General features: G+C 43.6%; 1 protein-coding gene across 5 annotated transcripts in view; it reads right to left on the bottom strand.

Moving 5' to 3' along the window:
- Lifr (LIF receptor subunit alpha) overlaps positions 1–20,043 on the bottom strand; it is a 68,571-nt gene that overhangs the window by 12,679 nt on the left and 35,849 nt on the right. For all 5 annotated transcript variants that reach the window (XM_006232029.5, XM_039103223.2, XM_063282627.1 and 2 more), the window contains 10 exon segments: positions 17,653–17,827; positions 15,412–15,666; positions 11,417–11,546; positions 10,901–11,070; positions 8,960–9,105; positions 7,047–7,209; positions 6,675–6,745; positions 5,937–6,150; positions 3,034–3,213; positions 149–250 (listed from right to left, as the gene is read on the bottom strand). In XM_006232029.5, coding sequence (XP_006232091.1) covers positions 149–250; positions 3,034–3,213; positions 5,937–6,150; positions 6,675–6,745; positions 7,047–7,209; positions 8,960–9,105; positions 10,901–11,070; positions 11,417–11,546; positions 15,412–15,666; positions 17,653–17,827 — 1,606 coding nt within the window.

The following is a 20,043-nucleotide window of genomic DNA, read 5'->3' as shown; positions in this document are numbered from 1 at the left end:
ACAAATTTGTGATAGAAATTATTTTATCTTCTTTGATCTAAACAACTAAATTCGGCATGTTTTGGAGAGTAACTCTTGGCCACTTCCCTATTTATATATAACTTCTCATGTTAGCCAAACTTTAAAAGAACTCACCCAACTAACTTACCTAATTCTTCTATGTATCCAATTGTAGAACGTAACAGTTGATATCCCTGGTTAGTACACCCATAGAGGTAAAAGTTATACCTCACTCCTGGCTGAAACTGATCTGTAGGATAAACACATCAGTGAACTTTCAGAAGCCTATGTGGATAAGCAAGAATATTTATCTTAGAAGCATAAAATTTATATCATGCTAAAATTTCCAAAGCTAACTACATATTTATTATAAAAATATATTGTTTTTTTAAAAAAATTGGCAAACATTTAGGAGTATTAAGAAAACCATGAATACCCTCACATCTATAACAATTCTTTGAAGACACAAAGGAGGCTGAGTCTGACATCTTCTTCCTGCCTCCCAGGCACCACCATCAGTCAGCTCACTGTGCTACTGCATGGTCACGGCATGCTAACCAATGCTTTCCCTTCCCTATGTGTCACTGTTTTGGGGTGGTTAGAAATGAGGTTTTCCCTAGTTCCAGCACTAGAAACCCTGCTCAGCTTGAAGCTTCAGGGACAAAGGAACCAGGCCTTCAGTGTTTGCTTCTCTTTGCAACACTCACTGAGGAAGAGATACAGAAGACATATCTGAAGGTTTTTAAATTACTTTAGGTTAGCATACAAAGTAGTGAGCTTCATCCTGGCCTTTTCACACAAGTGTCCTTACACTCTGGTCCTTTGCTGCCCCTCTTCCTTCTGTGCCCCACTTCTAGTTGATTCTCTTTAAGTCATGAAGCACTCTTTAATGTCTCATCAAATATGTAAGATGAGACATGAGAAACCCAGAAATGCACAAAGCTTTTCTCAGCACAGAGAAGCTAGCCAAGCGTTGGAAAACACGGGACAAGAGTAACCACGATTGTCATGTAGTAAGTCCGGGATCTTAAGACAAACACAGAAAAGGCCCCTCAAAGCGCTCTTTGAAGAGGACTGTGGAAAGCAGGAGGAGGCTCATCTTGGAGGAAGACAAGGGCTTTGTGAGGTCCTAACCGTGCAGGAGGTATCGTGCAGGAGGTATCCGTTTCTGGGTGGAACATATCCGGTGTGGCTAATACAGTGCTTCTTTAAGCCATACCAAAGGACACCTGAACCCCAGAGGCCAAAGTGAGGAGGTCAGCCTAAAGTCACGTGCTCTAAAGGAAACCTGAGCTTCTGTCTCCAGCTACCGTTCCTCCCTACCCTATTTGTTCTAAAGTGTTTGCTAAGTGCTTCCAGGTACTAAGTAAATATTGATGGCAAGTCCAACTCAGCCAAGGGCATCCAATTCTGTGCCTTTCTTCACCTGGGGGTGGGGGGGACACGACACACTTGAGTTTATGATTTCATACTGCACGTGAACCCATACCTCCTATGTTAAAACTGCCTATTATGCCTATTATCAATATTGAAATGGAGTGTGTCACTCAGAAGGGCCTGGTGGGTGATACAAATACCCTCAACCGGGGTGGAGAGCTGAAGGAGAGGAAGACTGCACAAAGGGAAGACTGAGAGAAGGGTCAGCACAAGCTCAGAAGGGGTTACCAAGATCCCCAGCCTGGGCCTTGTGACCCAGAGCACTTCCCCAAGTCCTCGGTGCCTTTGTTTTTCTCAGCTACTACAGAGAGTCCGCTCACACGCAGTGGCAGCCATTACAGCAGCTTCTCCCCACCCTGAGGGATTCCAGCCTGGACTTGTTCTCCCAGAGACACTGCAATGTGAATTTTCCTGACCTAGGGCATCCCACTCATTCTGCAAAGCCAGGAGGGAAAGAAGAAACCATAGGCTCAGGCTCAGCCAGTCCCCCATGAGAGGGCAGGCGTAGGAAGAGAAAGATGGAGGTGACCAGAGGAGGAAGGGAGCGACTGAGAAGACCACCAGCACATTAGTCGACTGCACAAGTGCTGTGGCAGAGGGGAAAGATGGCTGAACGCTGTGATTGATCACCACACACGCAATCCTTCACCCTTTAACAGTGGAAACAGCAAATGAGCAGAACCCAACGTAGGGAGAGGAGCAACTGGGGGCCCTGTACCCTCCAGCTTGCTTCACCAGCACAGAGGGTAGAGCCAGCAGCTGATGTCTCTAGAAGTATCATGACCTACAGGCCCACTACTGGCTCAAGAAAAACCCCAAAGGTGTAGGCTCACATTTAGTTCAGCAGAAGGCAGGGCAGCACTGCTGGGAAGTGCTGCCCTGGAAGGGGAAGCGCAGTGGGTCCTTAGCACCAGTCAGGACTGGCTCACTTGCCAAGACTCACAGCCTCACTGGCTGACATGCACGCAATCACAAAGCTGAAGCCATTCCACGCCCACTTCCAGAGTTACCCTGTGTCCTCTTACCAGGGAAGTGTTGGTGGTGGCTTCGAGGCGTCAAGGACCCAAGTCAAGGACAAACTAAAGGGGCAACAGGGCAGAAACCACACTGTGTCTGTTGTTCAGAAGTGTGTTCCTGAACTGTTGCCTCTTTGATGTAACTTTTACTCCTATTGAAGTCTATTTTATCAATGTGCCACCACTCACGTGCTCCCTTGTCTGCTATTTATGAATTTTCAGAGTACAGACAAAGCTATCAAGAGCATTTTCAGAGCTGGGTGCGGGGAAGCACACCTTTCATTTCTGCAGAAGCAGCAGCCAGACCTCTGAGTTTGAGGTCCTACTTCAAACGACAACAACACCCAACAACAAAACCCACAATTACTCAGATACAAATCTATGCTGCTCTCTGATGACCTATCGGAGTGGGTTTCTGGACAAGGAATAACTGCAGTTCCAAGGTTTAGTCTTTTCCATACACATGCCACGGTTATAGCAAATGAAACTAAAGCAGGTCACGCCTGCCACGGCATGTAGTCACATCTGTGTGGCTTTTCAAAAGCCCCCTTGGAGGTCTCAGAGAGCCACGGATTCTTACCAGACTCGATGACAGTCCCCGTGCTGTTTGAGGGAACCTTTATCCAGTCCAGGAGGCAGGGCTCAGACCATGACGAGTTGCACCATTTAATCACGTAGTCACAGGTCATGTTGGGGTTGTGCTGCCAGCTGAGGAAGATCCTGTTTCCTATTCCAACCGCTTGCTCTACCGTGATGTCATCTTCAGCAAGAAGAAGGAGGAGGAGGAGGAGGAGGAGGAGGAAGAGGAGGAGGAGAAGGAGGAGGAAGAGGAAGAGGAAGAAGAGGAGGAAGAGAAGGAGGAGGAAGAGGGGGAGAAGGAGGAGGAAGAAGAGGAAGAAGAAGAGGAGGAAGAGAAGGAGGAGGAAGAGGAGGAGGAAGAGGAGGAGGAGGAAGAGGAGGAAGAAGAGGAGGAGGAAGAAGAAGAGGAGGAAGAAGAGGAGGAGGAGAAGGAGGAAGAAGAGGAGGAAGAGGAGAAAGAGAGAGAGAGAGAGAAAGAAAGAAAAATTAATTTTACTGGCAGTCAAAGCAATACCAGACGGCAAGCCTCAAGAAAATGGGCAGTAGTTATAAAAGCTATTTCACCGTACACAAATTTTAAAATAGTGGTTGAACTAGATAGCAATGCTTAGCAAATACAGTGTTAGTTACTCTCTTACTGGAATAACTATAGCACTTACCTTTATTCAGAAAATAAATCACAAAGAAGCTGAGGAGAAAATATAGAAGCTTCTAGAATCCAGTAGACACAGAGTGGGGTCTAGACTGGCTCTGGGGTGAGGGACCCCTTGAGTGTTCAGCATGGCCATGTGGAGAGAAGAAGGCAGGAGTCTGGGAAGGACCAGGGGACAACTAGCTCTTGCTCTCTCCATTCAAAGTGAGCAGACGAAGCATCCAAACCTGGAAGAGCTAAGCATCTGCTTTCCAGGACTCCTGCATCCCAGACCCAAACACTGGGCTCGAGGGACTCTCCAGGGGTGATGTGGAGAATGCAGAGGGGCTGGCGTGGCCAAGCCATGAGATGGGATGAGCAGTGTGGCCAGAGGCATTTTCCAGAGACCATGGGAGACTGGGTGGGGGGCGGTGTGTGTGCACACCCTGGGAAGTGAGAGCAAGCACTGTGGCTATGGGAGGTTCACTTGCCTGTTCTCCTAGAACTGGGCCTAAGATAAGTGAGGATGGAGGTGAGGTGGGGGGGACCAGAGTAGAGGGCAGCCCAACATGCCAAGAAAAACAGGAGTCTCCCACGAGGACAGGAGACAAGAATGACTTCTTCAATTAATCTATACTTAAGAGTTCGGTTTAGAAAAAAAAGAACAGCACTGGGTACAAATGAGGGGCCATTAGACAGACGCCCTGCTCTGACCCCTGCTTCCCTGCACCGCCACACCATCCATTGCTTCGCTTCAAGCTGTGCTGAGGTCTGGGTGTATCCAGTCTTTGAAACAAACCTGCTACATTCCTGCCTCACAATTCTCCGTGGGCACTGCCTAGGACGGATGAACAAACCAGGTCAGTACCAAGAAATAAGAAACCACTTCAACACAGCGCTGAGAGACAACTCGGAAGACCTAACAAGACTTTTCCTTTCTGTCACAGTGCACTTGTAAAGAGTTCTTTCCATACTGAAGAAGCCACTGGAAGAGGAGAGGGAAATAGTCATTTAAAGCCCCTGCTCTCCAGCTCTGGGAAGGGGAAAGGTTAGCAGGTGGGAGTGGGAATAAGTGAAGGTCATCCTCAGATAAAGATGTTATATATGCCTGTGTACAAATAACCAGTTAAATCACTAGTTTGTACACTGAATGAAGACTAATAAAGTCTGTGAAAAGCTGAGAAGGAACGTGGTAAGTCATCGACTGGCAACCTGCACAATTTAGAGGAAAACATAAGAAATTTCAAATTTCATGTGGATTTTTGTTTTTTGAGAACCCCTATTAAAAATCTAATTTAGTTTTTAGAAAGGCTTTTATTATTATTATCATCATTAATGAATTTCTATGCTGGGCTTGGAGACTGGAAAATCAGGAGTTCAATGTTATCCAGGCAAATTCTAGGTCAATTTGGACTATATAGACCTAAACAAAAACAAAAACAAAAACAAAAACAACCCCCTCCAAACAAAACACAAACAGAAGGGAAAAATTCACCACAAAGCTGTCAATTAAAACACATATCGGGGCTGGGGATTTAGCTCAGTGGTAGAGCGCTTACCTAGGAAGCGCAAGGCCCTGGGTTCGGTCCCCAGCTCCGAAAAAAAAAAAAGAACCAAAAAAAAAAAAAAAAACCAAAAAAAAAAACAAAAAAAACCCCACATATCTTCGGGGGTTGGGGATTTAGCTCAGTGGTAGAGCGCTTGCCTAGGAAGCGCAAGGCCCTGGGTTCGGTCCCCAGCTCCGGAAAAAAAAGAACCAAAAAAACCAAAAAAAACCCACATATCTTCTTTTGCTGCCCAACAGGCTGCAAAACTAGAATGACAACAAAACCTCTTACTACTGAAAAGAAACTTTTAAACAGTCTTTGACCAAACATTTAAGTACTTCTTCCTAAGAGTACTGTTGGCACCCAGAGCTTTTCATACTCTGTGTCAAAATAAATGGATACAGTCATTTTTACCTACCACACACTCTAGGCTTCAAATCAATCCTGAGGACATCTGGGCAGTAGAGGCAGGAGACTGCCTATTCAAGTCCAGCCTGGTTATCTAGTGTATTCAAGGCTAGCCTGAATCACATAACAAAATCTTGTCTCAAAACAAATTAAAAAAAAAAATACTACTGGCTGCATCTTTCATTGGGCAGCAGACTTTCAAGGACTTGGTTCCCTATTTGCATATTATGCAAATAGAATGGGAGGAGCAGGAGACTCCTCCCATCAGGAAATCGGGGACCACTGGGTTTCTGCTTCCCTGCTCTCCCAAGCACTCACCATTTGGGATTTCCATACTGGCTATTTTTGAAGGTGGAGATGAACCGGCAGAATTTCTTGCCACCACACTGATGATGTAGTCATTTTTATTAACCTTTATCTCTGCTTTGTGTTGTGGATCGAGGATCTCGGAAAGGGACTGTGTCTCCTCGCTTGATGAACAGGACACATTGTAGGAAAGTATTTTTCCATTAGCTTCATTGATGGGTAAAGGCTATGAAAAACAGAGAAGCAAATTCTGTCACTAAACTCAAGGAAAGTTCTGAGGCCCACGGCTGAGTTCACATTAAATGGGGACAGCAGGATATGAAGCCGTCAGTGCAGGGTGAGACTCAGATTCTATAATCCTGACACAAGGTTAAGCAGAAATGGGAGGAAATACTTTAGAGTTAAAAGCTTGTTGTTAAGTATTGAAAACACACAAAATTTGAAACATTAAGTAATACAAAACAATGTTTATTTTATTTTCCAAAAGCAAAAATGTAAGACACGTGGCCTAAAGGAGTAAACTACTGAGCAAAAGCAGCAGTGTGGGGAGAAACATGATGTTAGGAGATGGTAAACTTAGCCAGACTGGGGAGCCTCAGCTCCTTATACACATTTCATATATCATTTATCAGTATTGCTAAATAAGCAAGTAAAATCGGAAATACTCACCAAATCCAAGCTACTGTTCGTACATTAAGCACTTGGGCAAAATAAAAATTTTAAGCATCCCAGAAAACAATAGATATTTACCTTCCAGTAGATGATTAAGTTTTTCCCATCAGAACTCCACTCTCGCCAAGTATCTGGTCCCTTTGAAGGAGCTAGGAAAGAGAATCCTAAGTTAGACTTTGAAGATGCAAACTGCACGGCAGGGGACAGTATCGGTGACCTAAATGGAGGTGCTTGAAATATGGGTATCTGGAATTCCCCATAAAAGGTGGCTTCCACTTGGAAAGTGCTTCAGCAGGGAAATGCTAAAGTAAAGCTGGCCTCTCAGCATCTACAGAGCACAGGGGCCCAGAGATCAGGTAAAATGACCCTGAGGGCCAGGCAGCTGTCCCTCCCTGTCATCCATCCCTTCTCCCCACTCCTCATCAGTCAGGGCACCATGGCTTCACTTACTGGCTTCAGTGGTTAAATATCGCTTTTCATTACTCCACTTGCTCCATTTCCAGAAAGTTTCGGAAGAACAACGAACCCGGAAAGTATAGATAGTATATGGGTTTAGTTTGTCCACAGCAACATGGTAGGTTGAATCCTCAGCTCCTCTCATTGTGACATTCCGCTGTTGGAAAACAAGTAAATATACATGGGCTCTTATGCGTATGAATATGTGATATGCCATACAGTCTGGGGTATAAAACTTGTGACACAAATCAACTGAGTGCCGTACTTAATGCTTGCAATTACAACAGCAGAGTTCATCGTGTTTAAGTCGTATGAACTAATACGCTAAGAGAGTTAGGCTTTGTAGTGAATGAAGATGAGTATAAGACCACGCTTGGGTACAGTTAAGGAAAAGGCTTTTATTGTAGAGATGAGGGAGAGAAGAGCTAGAGGCATCTGGAAGAGTCCAGACTGAACATGGCCAGCAGAATAGGCCGAGCTATAGGACGGGGTATGAGTGGAGCAAGAGAGGGAGAGAAGACAGGGGGAGCAAAGAGAGTAAAAAGCCTATAGCCAAAATGGCTGAGTTACACAGGAATCAGAGAAGCTTGGGGAAGGGACAGACGGGAAGGGAAGGTAGGGGTGGGTGAGGTGTAGAAATTTAGAGTAGGGGTAGAGTATGCCAGCCAGGAACACAATAGCAGGTACTTGGAGTACAGTCAGAGGGAACCTAGAGGCTAGCATAAACCTTGATATGCTAATAGGAACCGAAAGTATAGGTTAATGGGAGAGCCCTATGTCCCTTCTTGCCAGAAATCAGGAGAATGACTGAGCAAGTGAGGACTATCTTACTATCTTAAGTCCCTGAGAGAATGCCGGCTTTCATCTAAAAGCCAGACTTCAGGAAAAGGAGGACTTACACATAGCAGTAGTCAATAAAATATTGGTATGCTTTTAAATCTGATTATTAGATCTAAATGATTACAGTCAGTTAAATTATACAGATGTTATTATTTTGATAATTGGTGAATAGCGAGTGACCATTAAACTTTAACATGATTTGGTAATTAGAGACGAGCTTGAAGATTAAGTGTGTTATTGCAAGGATACTGGGAATCATCCTGAGGGCAGTGGCATGGTTTGCGCATGCATCACCTAAGGCCTCTGGTATGTTCTGAATGTGTAGTAAATAGACCAAAATAACTTAATCCATCTAAATAAAGTTAAAATGAATCAGTTTTACACAAATCTGAGGGTGAATGTGCCAGGAGAGCCTCTGAGCACCCAGCTGCTCGTTACAAAGTGGCTTCTCAGGTCAAACTGTGCCCTTCTGAATGCTTTCACAGACACCAGTGAGTTTCCAAATTAACGTTCAACTACAGTACCATTTACTTCAGGGTTACCACAAATTACAGAAGGGTACAGTATAAGTCAATCTGATTATTTAAAATGTATTAAAAAGTCCTGTTTTGACTTATAATTGCCAATTTCAGCTTGCTTCCACTGATGCACTTAATAATTTAAAATTCCCTCCTACTCTCTTGCGCCAGTTAGTCAAAGCCTACAGTAAAAGACACTTTTTCATTCACAAACTTAACGAGCACTACATACATGCAGCTATTACACACCTACATACATGCAGCTATTACACACCAGGCCTGAGAACATTCTGAACAGTGACAGTTCAATTTATACTCTTTACTGTCTAGTAACAAACGCCCAAACATAAATTACAATGATGCCATTTCTTTGCAATTGTAAGGTCTTTCTTGGCTTGGTGACTCTGTAATAAATGTTTGGATGGTTTATATTTATATACATATATACGTGTGTATGTGCATAAACACACACACATATTTGCTTATTTTTGAAACTGGGTGTTTTATTCAGAATAACCAAAAAGAAAGCTATGGGAGCATTTTACTTACCACTTCTTTCTTGGAATTAGCTTTACAAATTTCAATCTGACATACAAGATTAATCTTTGTAAAATTTCCTGGCAAGTACCAAGAAAGTGTAACGACTGTTGAATTGACGTCCTTCACTTTCAATGAAATAGGAACATGAAGAGCAACTGTGAACAGAATTACAAAGATTAATGCCTTTAAACGTTGAAGAACGAGAAAGGTCTCTCTAGTAAGATAAACTAGAAGCAAAGTATATGTGTATATGGTGGGGTAGAAAGGAGCAGGGAGGTATTATTAATGACAAAAGCCAATACAGTCTGGGTGGACCTTTTTGTTACTGTTGACATATCATACCGTGATCTTAAAGAACCAACTGTGCTCAAGGTTCTTGACCTTGTGTTGAGGATGGTAAGAGGTGGTAAAATCAAGGTACCTTTAAGAGGTTTGTAGTGCACACTGGGAATGACAGATAAAGAGTAACTGACAGCCATATGTACTAGGTGTGTGTGTGTGTGTGTGTGTGTGTGTGTGTGTGTGTGTGTGTGTGTGTGTGTAAATGATGCTGACTACTACAGGAATTCAGTGTGGCTCGGGAGGGGGAGTCTTACAATGGCTGTAGACTCTGAGGTTCAAAGGAAGAGCCATGTACATGGGAACGGAGGGAAAGACTCAGGTCAGACAAACACAAACAAAACCTTCAGCTCCGGTGTCACTTCTGACTCTGGGATGAAAAAGAAATGAGGACAACAGGACGGGGTGACAGGATAAAAAGTAGGGGCTGGAGATGGCTCAGAGCACTTCATACTCTTTCAGCCAACCTGATGTGAGTTCCCAATGCCCACACAAGGCAGCTCAAAGCTACAGGGATCGGGCCCCTCCTTCTGGCCTCTGCAGGTACCTACATAAGGGGCACACTTAGCACATACATACCCACATAAAATAATATAAAATGAAAATTCTGTTTATAAAGTGATGGAAAAAGAACGAAGCAGTAGGACCCTCTACTGTCCACTTGTCGGACTGGGGACAAAGGCCTGGCTTGTTGTACCCATGAGGTCTCAAGGAGGTGTCAGAGCCTAGCATGGAGTTAGTACATTGGGCTGATGGAAGGACAACCACAAAAAGACTACGCGTGTCTTATTTCTATTCTGAGCTGTTACATATTCTCCAAAAGAAAAAAATATCAGAGATCTGGCACACTAAGAAACGGACGATTTAGATGTCCTTCAAGGATACCATCCTAAAAAATGCCAGCCTAGAATGGTTACACCGTGTGGTTTCATTTATAATATACTCCAAATGACAAAATGGGGGTGAAGGACAGATAGAGCTGGTGCAATCTGACAGAGACAGAGACAGTGGTGGGATTCATCTGTGTAAAGGTTCAGGTGACGGCCATCACAGCTAAGATATATACCGCTCTGACAGAACAAAGGAACTTCTCTGTTGTCCCTTCCACATGTTTAAACATTCTAGTGAGTACATGCGACACGGAGCAGGCCACCCCTCTAGATTACTGGCCTGGTGAACAACATTCGCCAGGGTCACTGTCCTGGTTTTGGTGTCATCGCTGAGGAAAGACTGAGTTGTGAGTCATTATTTTTGCAATGACTTGTGAGTCAGAAAGGTGTTTTAAAATGAATGTTTTCAAGAACTGGGCAGGAAAAAAAAAAGTTCAGAAATCAAGAATGAGTAGACAAAGCCATATATCTGGATGAATCAAATTTTTAACTCAACTAAAAAAAAAAAAAGGTCAGATTTGAGATAATTCATTTTAATTCTTTAAAACAAAACTATAAATAAATATACTAATCAATTAAAAAATTGAAAAAAAAAACTCCAAAGAAAATAAACAGTAACCACTAATCCGTACAGTCACTTCTCAGGCGTGCCACGGCGTGCCACGCGTTATTCTTACTATGGTTATTGACAGGTGTGGGCTGGTAACAGCGGCCCGCTCACCTCTTTCAGTTGCGTTGATGACTATCGCTGATTCTGTCTGGCCCAGTGGATTGCGAGCAGTCAGGGTGAAGTTATGAATTTCTTGGTCAGGAGCCATTTTCAAGGTTAACCAATAGGTTTCATTTGCAAGTTCTTCAAACCTGTGGAACACTGCCGATTTTCCTGAAATGCTGTCAGTTAGCAAAGAAGAATTTCAAGATAGTAAGATGTAAATATTGTGGGGGGAAAAAAGAAGAGATTTCTACTGATCTTTCTTTATAAAAGTCTGTTCTTCGTTAAAGGCTGATTGTAATAAAACTGTGCGTGACATAGAAAATAACCAGGCACAAGCCACCGCCTGGGCCAACTATCTGGGGCTCTTCCTTTTAGGCATTGGAGAGAGGAGGCACAGAAGTAGAGATGCATGCAGGTCAATTGCAGCTATTACAGTATTTACAGTACCCATACTCCCCTGTGTCACTCAAATGGGCCCTTCCAAAGTTTTTGCCACCAGCACTCTTTCCTGGTTAACATTACCTTTCAAATAAGGTGTATTCTGTGTTGCGTGGGCCCACCAGTCCCGTTATCCTTCCTGGATTCCAGCTACATATAATCTCTTTCAAGTCATGTGTCTCACAGCTCAGTTTCTGAGGAACATCGGGTGGATCTAGTAGGAGAAAGAAAGACAAAGGGGTGATTTCTGTCTTCTCCCAATCTACAGTTTTACGATTGAGTGAGATCTTGCATAACTCCCGTAAAACAATTTGCTGTTTACACATCTCTGCACTTTGGAATAGTGCAGAAATTATCACTGTTTCTGCAAGATGTGTTTGTTACAGTTTGCACTGCATTCGAAACAGTGTATTACGTAAGGCACTCTGGGTTCTCAACTCAGCCTCTGTGCAAAATTCCCAACAGCAATTCGGGAGATGAACCTAATTGCTTTTTCCTTAAACTTGACTTCCAAGTCTTCTAAGTTAAACCCTCAGAATCTACAGTTTGAAATTGCTACCATGTCCCATCCATTTGCACAGTGTGGCTGAGAAAGAAGTATCAGGATGCTTAAAGTCATACAGTCACTCACAGGAAACATTCGCTCTAGCGTTACTTTTGGGCAGAGGGTAAAGGTCAATTTCTGGGGAGGGCGGTGTAAAAACATTAAAATGGTATCTAAAGCCATTACAGTCTGGCACCTGATTATACAATCATGTATAACCAAACACATAGAGGTGGTGATCTAGCCTAAAGTAATATTTATACAAATATTTTTCATTTTCCCTTTTTAAAAAAAATTATTTATTTTATGTGAGTACACTGTTGCTTTCCTCAGTCAAGCACACCAGAAGAGGGCATCAGATCCCATTAACGATGGTTGTGAGCCACCGTGTGGTTGCTGGGAATTGAACTCAGGACCTCTGGAAGAGCAATCAGTGCTCTTAACCACTGAACCATCTCTCCAGCCCTTTCATTCTCTATAAAAGTTAAAAACAATTTATCTGCCTGTTAAAATATCCTGTAGAAATAATACTATTTCTGAGGGAACTGAATTTTTCCAATAGGACCTAGATGTCAACCAAAATGCAAACTGTTCTATAAGCTCCCAAGAGATCCCAGTCACAGTTTACTCAGTTTAAGTTTTTTTATTTGTTAATATTGGATGTGTGCACGGCATGTGGTTGGGGGGGGGGGTGTACCACAGAGCGCATGTGGAGGTCAGAGGACAATTAAGCGGAGTTCCCTCCCCTTCTGTCTTATGTGAGTTCCGAGGGTCACACTGAAGCCGTGGGACAGTGGGGCAGAGATTTCCCAGGCTCCTCTAATGGCATTTTCCCTGACACTGAGGATGATGAGTGAATGTTTTGATGGCAGTTTTACAATTAGACAATTAATTAAACATTGACATGTTTATTTTTAAAGTTATTGTAAACCTAAGGCAAAATTATCTACCACTTTTATTACACTCTTATTACACTCTTATTACATGCTGAAACTTGGAATACATTTATAGTGATGATTATTTTAGAATATACACATTAATTTAAGTTCAATTCATAAGAATGAATTGAAAAGGAACAGGAGTGTAATGAGAGGAAAAAAAGAGGACAATGTTTGGAATGTAATGGTTTGCTTTTCAAAGAAGTTAACTTAGAGAAGAATTCAACTGGAATTGGTAAGTCTTGATTCAGATCATCTGTTTTTAATACACCAGTAAACATAAGATATAATTTTTTTTTAAAAAGCTAGTAAGTGGTGCCGTGGTGACACACACCTTTAATCCTACCATCTAGCAAAAGAAGACTGACTTCTGTGAGTTTGAGGCCAGTCTGGCCAACCAGAGCTACATAGTGAGACCCTGTCTCCGGAAACCAAAACCAAACGGACATCAGAAAACACCAAGTTGCTAGGAATAAATTCAACCAAAGACACTCAAGACCTTGTATTGCTACAATAGTTACTAAGTGGTTCTGCAAGACTCGTAAGAATAAAAGTCTTGCATTGATCTACATTTGAGTCTGAATGTGTTCAGGTCAGGGAAAACAATTTTAAAGGTCTTTTTTTTTTCTTTTAAGGGAAAGCAAAATAGAACAACAACAAAAACAAAATACCAATCTTAATCTGTACTTTAAACTAAAACTTGTTCTGGAGGTTTCTGACTTGCTCTCTCTGTCGGTAAAGGCTACTATGGCACTGCCCTGAGCTGATGAACACCAAGCCATATTCCCACCTTCCAATGTTGCATGCAAAGGTTAAGTTATGACTTTAAGAGGCTTATTCCAGGGGGGTTGGGGATTTAGCTCAGTGGTAGAGCACTTGCCTAGCAAGCACAAGGCCCTGGGTTTGGTCCCCAGCTCCGAAAAAAAAGAATAAAAAAAAAAGAAGAAGAAGAAGAAAAAGAGGTTTATTCCAGTGCCATGATGATTAAAAGGTTGTCTGAAATAACAGAGATGGAAGGCATACATCTATAGTGTGTACTCTCATGTTTTAACTTTTCTTTGTTGGGAGACAGTGTCTAATGTAGACCAGGTGAGCCTGAAACTGGCTGAGGAGGAGGGCGAGCTTGAAGTCCTGAGCCTTCTGCTTGTACAGTGGAGAGGAGAGGGTCGTATGACAAGCCTGTGTGTCTGCCACTGCCTAACCCCATTTAGCCAGTCCTAGGAAATGACCCCAAGGCCAGTGGTCTCCCCACTGGGTTACTTTACAGCACCATTGTCTTATTTTTAAAAAGTTTTTGTTTTTCGTGTGTGTGTGTGGGGGGGGTTATATTAAAATTGTATTAGTTTTTGTTTTATGTATAGCAGTGCTTTGTTTGAATATATGCTACATGTGTGCCTGGTGCCCGTAGGTGTCAGAAGACGGCATTAGATCCCCGGAACCTGAGTTACAGATGGTTGTGAGCCACCATGTGCATGCTGGGAAGGGATCTGAATCCTCTGGAAGAGCTGCAAATATTGTGAATCCCGGGACCCTCTCCAGCCCTCCTTTTACATTTGTAAGTGGGTGTGTCACTTCGTTGTCACCTCTGAAGTGACTTCACTACATTCCTGCTGCCTCTCATGTCAGGCTCCCTTTCACTTGGAAAACTGTTACAAAGAATTCCCCCACATCCCGTGAGGAAGAAAAGGCAATCTGAAAAACTTAAACCTGATCCTAAGCTGTCTGTGCTTTGGGTTCCAAAAGGAAATGCTGCCAAGACAAAAGGAGGACCAGGCTGATAGGCAGCCAACTCTCTCAGGTCCTGGAGACATCCTGGTTCTTCACTCAGTGTCCTAAAGGGATAAAATCCCTAAAACAGAAGAAACATCACAACATCCGCTCAAACCGCCACACCCACCTTTATTCCTGAGTCCCAGAGACCAACCTCAGAACCTATACGTTCTCAGCTCAGGATACAACGGTATCATTGTTGCAGGTAGCCCCATCGGGAAGTAGAAAGTTCAATGTCAAAACTAAAAGCCCTAAACACGTAATTACCTACAGATTATGTACGAGCAGCCCAATACCACAACTTCTAGACCTATTTTAGGACACAGGAGTGAGTAGTCACCTCCCGGAGGGAGGACACCCACACTACAGGCAGAATGCGTGAAGAATGAGACTTCTCACCCCGTGTCTTCCACTGCCCTCAAATATGCTACTTCAAACTGGATAACCGATACAGTGTGCAATGTTTAAGCAAATATTAAAATAAAATATTAATTTAAAATTTCAATATTAAAACAAATGCGTATGAAATCATTCCTAAGCAATGTCCAACTAGGAAATTCTCTGTACACTGAGGACTTCGAATCAATCCTGAGGTTAAGAATTTAAACTCAACTAAATCCTAGTTGCTAGGTGTCTCAACCATATTATGAAACTTAGGACTGGTATAGGAACAGGTATGAAAGAAATAAGTTCCGGGCTCCTATGCAGACTTTGGAGACTTTGTATAGTATTTTTACTAAACAAGGAAATAGAGAATCGGCTTACAGAGAAGAAATTAAGGTTGGAAAGGGACAACGTGGGTGAGAGGAACCATCTGACATACTTACAGCCTGCGAAGACGACCGTTCCATACACATCGTCGACTGTGCTGAAAATCACATTTGAGCCGCTGTTTTCAGAAACAGGTATGTTCAGGATGTGGATGGCGACAGTCTCCCCATAAAGATGGATAAGAGGGCGGAACGTATTTCCAATCTGTCCTGAAAGCACCTTCGTTGTACTTATACAACAAATTGTCATGTTTGAGCCTGCAAGTACCACTTTGTCTTGAGGAAAAACGTTAGTCTCGGTATTACGCGTCCCTAGAAAGGAATAAGAGGAATCACAAACACTTCAGACATCTTTTACACACCTGTCTCCTGACAGCATCCTTCTTATCTCCTGAGAAGATTTTTATATTCACTTATTTACTTACTTAATTTCTTTCTATTTCTTTTTGTATGAGTGTATGAGATACATGAACGTGCCTGTTTATGTGTATGGAACTAAAGGTTGACGTGGAGTGTCTTTCCCGACGTCTCTCCACTCTACATTTTGAGATGGGGACTCTCGCTGAACCTGGATCTCACTAATGTAGCTAGACTGGACAGAAGTCGAAGCTCTGTTATCTACCCACCCTAGAGACTTAGGGTTGTGGACGTTACCATACCCAGCTCTGAGGGAGGGGCCGAGGATCCAAACTTGGGGCCACAGAAACTGCTTGAGTGGAGGGCACTTTCCCAACAGAGCTCCTCACTTTTGTAATTTTTAAACAAGGTGTTACCCAGTAACCCAGAATGGCTTGGATTTCACCATGGAGCCAAGGCTGGCCTAAAGCTCTCAGTAATCCTGTCCTGCTGCATGCTGGGATTACAGGCATAAACCACCACATAGGAGAACTTAAAATAGTTGAGTGTCTACAAAACACACTGTGGATGTTGTGAACTAACGCAGACCCAAATGCTAAGCACAACACTCAGGTTTTAAAGGAGCAGGGCACAAATAAGAAGCAAACTGGTGGCCTTATTTACTTATGCAGGGACAGAACCAGATCACAGGCCGTCGCCGAAGGTCACGGGTTAATTTTTAAGGGTTTATAGACACATGCAGAGGATGCACACAGTATCACTCAATAAGTTTCTTTTGAAACTCTCCCGTGTTCTTAGAGCAGGTGTACTTTTCATCAGCAAACTAGTGGGGAGCACTCCACACCCTAACTCACAGCTGCTGCTTTAATCGAACCCTTGCAGGTCAAGGTCATGCACCCCAGCTCTGCTCCTAACAGCTGGTGTTTACAGTGACCTCTGGTCCCCTTTGTCCCTCACTCTTCCCTGACATCTCGCTTCTATGTCCACCATTCTACTAAAGGGAATCACCGGGCCCATGTTTGATCCAAGGGCCCCTTTGATTTACCGCCCAAGTACCTCTTCAAACTCCTTCCTCTCTTGGGTTCCACCATATGGAACTTTCCCTCTCAGTCCTCAGGCTACTGGCCCTCTGTCAGTATTTCTACAGACAGGAGATGTTCCAAGGGGAAGCTTCCATGTGTCCTGATTCCCTCTCCCAAAGACACATTGGCCTTCACCATTTGAGCACTTCCCATCGCATACATCTTTGTGACCCAAAGGGATGTCTCCAGCTACACCCATAACTCTGGATGCCAGACTGCCTCAAGCTCAGAGTATTAAGGATGAAACTGCCAGCTCCGAAAAAAAGAACCAAAAAAAAAAAAAAAAAGGATGAAACTGTCATTTCCTAACCAACCGGTTCCTGTATTTTGCATCTCTGTGGACGGCCTACCCCTCAGCCAACCCAAGTAACAGACACTGTTGGGAGACACAAGCACCCCGACCCCAAGTCTGATTCTGCAGCTCCCCTCTCGTTCCTCCCTCCCTCCCTAAACTCAGCTTCCCGGGTTATATTTACAATGTCTTGCTCAACTGCCCCACAGTCTCCTTATTTATTCAGCTGCTTCCGGCCCTTCCTTATCTGATGTTGCTCCACGGACTGTCCACCTGTAATGATCGCTGGTTTCTGGACTTCATTTTATTGACCCTGAAGACCCAGGGCCCCTGCTGACTCTGCCAGAATTTTACATCTCCCTGTTAGAGGAGTTGTATTTAATAGACACGTGGTTTTCAGCACAGCCTTCTGGAGTAGGTCTCAGCTTTCTTTAACCCACAGTTCTGGGGTGAGCACTTTTGGAAGACAGCTACCCACCCGGATTCAAAGAACCAAGGGCACATCTGAACCCTTACTCTTAAGCAATCTAAGCCATGTGAAACAAGGGTCTGTGTAGGTGAGCTTACAGGAAATGTTCTTCAGCGGGCTCCACTCACTCCACTCTTTGTACCCAGAGAAACGAGGGTAGTCAATGTGCCATCTAATGCTCACAGAGTGAGTGGCACACTGCAAGGGCAGTTCTGAGGTCCAGTTCCAGTGGTGACCTTTATCTTTACCACTCAGCACTGTGTTGAGTGACACCTAAAAAACAAACACAAAATTATGCTCCCAAATAACGCTAAGGTTCTGCCTTTCTCCAGGATAAATTGACAGAAAGGCCTCACAGAGCAGCCATGGGGTACGGTGAATGAATGGTCTGTACCACTGCACAACGGTCTGTTTCTACATAGTGTAACAAGGAAGTTAGACCAACACAACCATTACCCGATTATATGCCCTTGTCGACAACTGGTCCTACGGGATTCCCCTCTGTTCCCTTTCAGGAGTTGATACTCGTCAAAACGGTCAATAAAGCAACTAAGAAAATACACTGCTGTAGAAATGATTTCCATACTCTCATGGAGGGAAAAAAAAACCACGAGATCTACTATATTAAAAAAAAGTAAAGTTAAAGAGGGAGTGGACAAAAAGAAGACAGAGCAAGGGCGGATGGGAAAAATAAGACAGTCTGAAAACCAGTGGTCCAGTTTCTCAAGAAGAAATGTTCTAAGAAAAAAAAGGGGGGTGTGGAGAATCAAAGAAATCGAACAAGTTCTGGGGGTGACAGATTAGACTCTGATGAGCCACTCCGTGTTTAGCAGTATGGATGAAGCTAAAACCCACAATTAAGGAACATGGAGCACCCCCTTCAAAACCTTGATGAAACTGTCCAACATGTAAACTACATCTAGTTAAACCAGCAACTCTGCCATAGACATGCTGTGCCTTGCTCCCAATGCTAGCCTTTCGTGCTTCCAAAAATAAGAGAGGAAGCTTCTAACTGTCCTCGTCAAGCTTCTGATAGTTAAAGTTAGGCTCTCTCAGCAGTGTACCGCTCTGCCATCCACGTCTATAGAGAAGGGTCAGCCTCGGGGCCACAGAGAGAGTTACACACAACGGTAAACAGAAAAAAACAAACAAACAAACAAAAAATACCTGATACGTTGGAACATTTTGAGGAGATTCATTTGGCCCAGAGAGGAATTAGTATTGAACTAATTAAATGCAAAGATGAAACTTAGTAAGGCCTAAGAAGCTCCATTAAAAAAAGAGGAGGTTGAAGCTGGTATTGTGCTAGTTCAACTACATTTAAAGAAGGTAAGAAATTGGGAGGGGAATGAAGAGGGGAAGGGAGCAGGGAGCCGGAGGATAGTGAGTTAGGAAAGAAGAAAAAGCCTCCCATCTTCCACTGCGGGAGTTAATAAAACACTGCTGGGGACTATAAAGGAACAACTGTGGCGTGAGCCTGCCACTGCCTGGGGAATGGAGTTACAGAACAGGAGTGAGCTGAAGGAGTTAACAGAGCTGCTGCAGTCCTATCACTGGGAGGGCTGAGACCAGATTGCTGCACTACAGTGAGGCCTTGTCTCCAGACACAGTGCAAGCTTGTTCCCAAGGAGCGACAAGTGGGAGCTAGAGGGCCACTTCAGGACAGCTCAGGGGCTCCCTGTGTCCACCTTCAGCTGTGAGAGCATTTCCCATGGCTCTGCACCTTAAATGCAACACTACTGCCTAGCATCCCTCTTGTCCCAGGATCCACATGGCCCCTGTCCAACTTCTCACACCTGCTCCTCATGTCTTAGAACAGTGGGAAGTAATGTGAGTTACAGAAACCCATGGGGACTGAGTAGGGAGAGGGAGAGACATACTGTATATGCCAATGCCACTCCAGACTGCTAAGTTAAAGCTTACTGGTATCTCAATTATTGTTTTATTATTATTACTATGGTTAAACATGTTTCAAATACTCATCTTATGTACAGTAATGGACAAAGAAAAATAACAGGTTGGATAAAACAAACTTTTATTTAATTTATATAAAGGTATGCTTAAACGAAAGGCTGGGCAGTTACTATATCCAAGTAGGAGAATTAGGGAATAGCTCTCCCCTTAATTTCTTAAATCTTGCTTTATTGTTTCGAGTCATTTTTTTATTTTATTGCTAATTATTCTGTCATTGTCTGTGTGTGTGTGTGTGTGTGTGTGTGTGTGTGTGTGTGTGTGTGTGTGTGTGTGAGAGAGAGAGAGAGCGCACACATGCCACAGTACACAGAGAGGTCGGAGGAGAACTTTCAGAACTCCATTCTCTCCTCCCACCAGGATTCCAGGATCAAACTCAGGCAGTCAGGCTTGAATGGCCACCCCATCAGCCTGTGAGTGAGTGATCTTTAAGTTAATCATAGAGTTCTTAAAGAACCCCTAAGGATGGGCTGGAGAGATGGCTCACTGGTTAAGAGCACGGACTGCTCTTCCAGAGG

The sequence above is a fragment of the Rattus norvegicus genome, chromosome 2 (genome assembly GCF_036323735.1).
Source record: "Rattus norvegicus strain BN/NHsdMcwi chromosome 2, GRCr8, whole genome shotgun sequence".
Taxonomy (NCBI): Eukaryota; Metazoa; Chordata; class Mammalia; order Rodentia; family Muridae; genus Rattus; species Rattus norvegicus.
The sequence above is the reverse complement of the archived record's forward strand: the minus strand, read 5'-3'. Positions and strand labels throughout refer to the sequence as shown.